This window comes from Gastrolobium bilobum, unplaced genomic scaffold (assembly GCF_033153095.1).
Source record: "Gastrolobium bilobum isolate Gb01-03AN ecotype WA unplaced genomic scaffold, APGP_CSIRO_Gbil_v1 utg55586, whole genome shotgun sequence".
Classification (NCBI taxonomy): domain Eukaryota; kingdom Viridiplantae; phylum Streptophyta; class Magnoliopsida; order Fabales; family Fabaceae; genus Gastrolobium; species Gastrolobium bilobum.
The window spans coordinates 26,785-29,921 of NW_026897484.1; the positions used below are offsets into that span (position 1 = coordinate 26,785).

General features: G+C 40.1%; 1 protein-coding gene across 1 annotated transcript; it reads left to right on the forward strand.

The window, feature by feature from the left end:
- Positions 1 to 221: 221 nt before the first annotated feature.
- Positions 222 to 1,541, forward strand: LOC133307303 (uncharacterized). Its single transcript, XM_061507792.1, has one exon. The coding sequence runs from the start codon at positions 222 to 224 to the stop codon at positions 1,539 to 1,541; it is 1,320 nt and encodes a 439-aa protein (XP_061363776.1).
- Positions 1,542 to 3,137: the final 1,596 nt, after the last annotated feature.

Sequence of the window (3,137 nt, forward strand, 5' to 3'; positions counted from 1 at the left end):
TACGAAGGACCCGAACCCATAACGAATTACGATCAGTCATGATTCGGTAACCTAGCTTCATGATAAAAGCCATATTATTCTCTTTAATTTTACGAAAACCAAGCCCCCCTACATTCTTCGGCAAACAGGAAGAGAGAGAAACCGGCAAGGAGGCGAGAGATGCTACGACGGTGGAGGAAGATCTTCTCCATCGAAGCACAAAAAAACCTAAAGGCCCTGCTATGGAAGATCAACCTATGGATGATCACATGGCAGAGGAGGATATCCAGGTGAATGTGACTAGCAACGGGGGAAAAAAGAAGGAAGAGTCAGGTGATTCATCTAACAGGAAGTTGGTGTCATATAAAGATTCTCTTCTTGGTTTTAATGGAGGACCCCATGTTGCTGATAGCGATGAGGAAGATTGGGTAGAAAAACTACGTAAGGAAGAGGACGAAGAAGAAGGGGATGAGGTCTTTGTTACGGTTGATGGTGAGGAGGATCCTCTTTGCCCAACGTACTCTTTTCCAAAAGCCTTGCATTTAGAAGGTTGCAGACCTTGGAAACAGGCAGTGATTGTGAAACTTCTGGGGAAGAAAGTTGGAGTTAGATTCTTACTCAATCGTTTACTAAGAATGTGGAATATCTCAGGCACATATGAGTTCATTGATCTGGAGAATGACTACTTTTTGTTCCGATTTTCAAATAAGAATGATTACTCTCATGTTTTGGAGGATGGTCCTTGGATCATAGCTGATCATTATGTGGTAGTTCAACGGTGGCGTCCATTTTTTAATCCTTATGATGATGAGATCAGAAAGCTGGCAGTTTGGATTCGTATTCCAGGACTTCCTATTGAATTCTATACCTCTCATCATTTGTGGAATATAGGTAGTATTTTTGGTCGCACATTGATGATTGATAGGAACTCTATCAGGAAACGTTATTCTGGTGAAGGTGATATTACAGAGAGAGCAAAGTTTGCTAGAATTTGTGTCGAAGTTGATCTTAGGAAAGGCTTTTTGTCCAAATTCCGGATTGCTGATCGTATCTTCCATGTTGGATATGAGGGTCTCCACTTAGTTTGTTTTGCTTGTGGAAAGTATGGGCATAGAAGGGATCAGTGTTCCCATAGTAATCTTCAACAAGATACTACGGCTTATTCTCCTGAAGTTTCTGACTCGGTGGTGCATAAGCAGCCGGAAAAAGATTCCGTTCCGGCGAAGGAGGAACCGTTTGGGAATTGGATGCTAGTGCAGCGTAACCGTCGATCAAGGAGCATAGCACAATCAAAGGAGGAATCAAGGAGCATAGCACAATCAAAGGAGGAATCATTACCATCGGGTAGGAGACAAGTTGGCGTTGTTAATAATGCAGTGTTACGTAATAAGGCAGTTTCCAATTCTCATCCTAATCACAGACAGGTCATTCAATCAGGTTCAAGATTTCAAGCTATTGCTGAGTTGACTCAAAAGGATAATAATATCTTAATTATTTCTGATTCTCCAGTGATTGATTCAATCAGCATTGAATCTGGTCTGACACGAATTAATTGCTCATAATGAAGAACCGTTGGTGAAAAAGGATATTCAAATGGAAATAGTTTCTCCATCTGCTAACCTATCCGCGGGCAAGTCGAGAAAAGAGGTCCAAAGTCAAGGAGTAAAATTCAAAAAGAACCAAAAGAAGAAAGCAACTGCATCATCTGCTAAAGTTCATCAGCTGGTCCAGAATGCTAATATTAGCAAAGGCAGATTAAATGCTTCAAAACGTGCAGAATCTCAAAAGAATAATTTTAAACTTGATTCTCAGAAGAATATGTCGGAGGATTTCCAAGATAGACAAATTGTCTTGCACCCTTCTTTATCTAAATTCCAGAGGAAGACGTCTCATGTGGTTAATGATCAGCAAGAGACTCTTCCTTCTTCTAGTGGCTTGGATAATGGAGGTAAACATGGAAGACCACCAGATGCTCTTACGTTAATGAGGAATTTTTATCAAACTCACAAGGATTCTATCCCTTTGGATAATTTGGACGTTTTGGGTGCGACTTCGGTCTATACCAATGCTCTTTCTTAGGGCCGGTTTCTGTTCGGATAAATTTAAGATTGTTTTTATGAATATTTTGACCTGGAATTGTAGAGGGGTTGGGAAAAGGAGTTTTCCGCCTCTAATTCGGGATCTTTCTCATAGATACAGTATTAAAGTTATGGCTTTGTTAGAAACCAGATTGAGTGGTGTTATGGCGGATAGAGCTATTCAGCGTCTTGGTTTTTCTGGTCACTTTCATCGTGATGCTGTTGGTTTTTCTGGCGGTATTTGGGTGCTTTGGAACACTGATGAAGTTTCAGTGGATGTTCTTTTTTCTCATCACCAACTTGTCCATACTAAAATTTGTTGGGTAAAAGAAAATAGAGAGGAGTTCATGACTTTTATTTATGCAAGTCCGCGAAGACAGGAACGTATTCAGCTGTGGGAAATTTTGTCTCACTGTTTGATCAGTCCATGAGGAATGCAGCTTGGGGGATAACAGGTGATTTTAACACTTATTTGTATGAGTATGAGAAGCTAGGTGGTAATGGGCAAAACTGGAATAGCATGAGGGAATTTCGTGATTGTTTAGATGAATGTAGCTTGTCTGACATTGGCAATCAAGGTCCTATTTTCACTTGGAAAAGAAGAAATCTTCAGGAACGTCTTGATCGGGTTTGCGCTAATGATAATTGGAACTTGGTTTTCCCTAATCGTGTGGCTTTCAACTTGCCTTTCTTTGGCTCAGATCATCGACCAATGTTATTATGGGAAGGTCAACCTTCTATTTATCTGAGAAGGGAGCGTTCTTTCCGTTTTCTAGCGTCCTGGTTAACAGAGAGCACTTTTCATGAGGTGGTTAATGGATGTTGGTCAAACAATGTAAACTGGATGCATGCTATGGAGACATTTCGGATTAATGCTTCAGAATGGCATAGAAATGTTTATAGGATTTCTCTGAAAAGAAAGAATGATTTGCATGCAAGGATTAGAGGTATTGATAGATGTCTTAGTTATCAGTACAGTCATAGCCTTGAGATGTTGCAAAAGGATCTATGGAGGGAACTAGACAAGATTTATCTTCAAGAGGAAATTACTTGGTTTCAAAGATCGAAATTGAATTGGTT

Coding starts and splice junctions, on each gene's coding strand:
- LOC133307303 (XM_061507792.1), top strand. CDS start 222: ATGGAAGATCAACCTATGGATGATCACATGGCAGAGGAGGATATCCAG.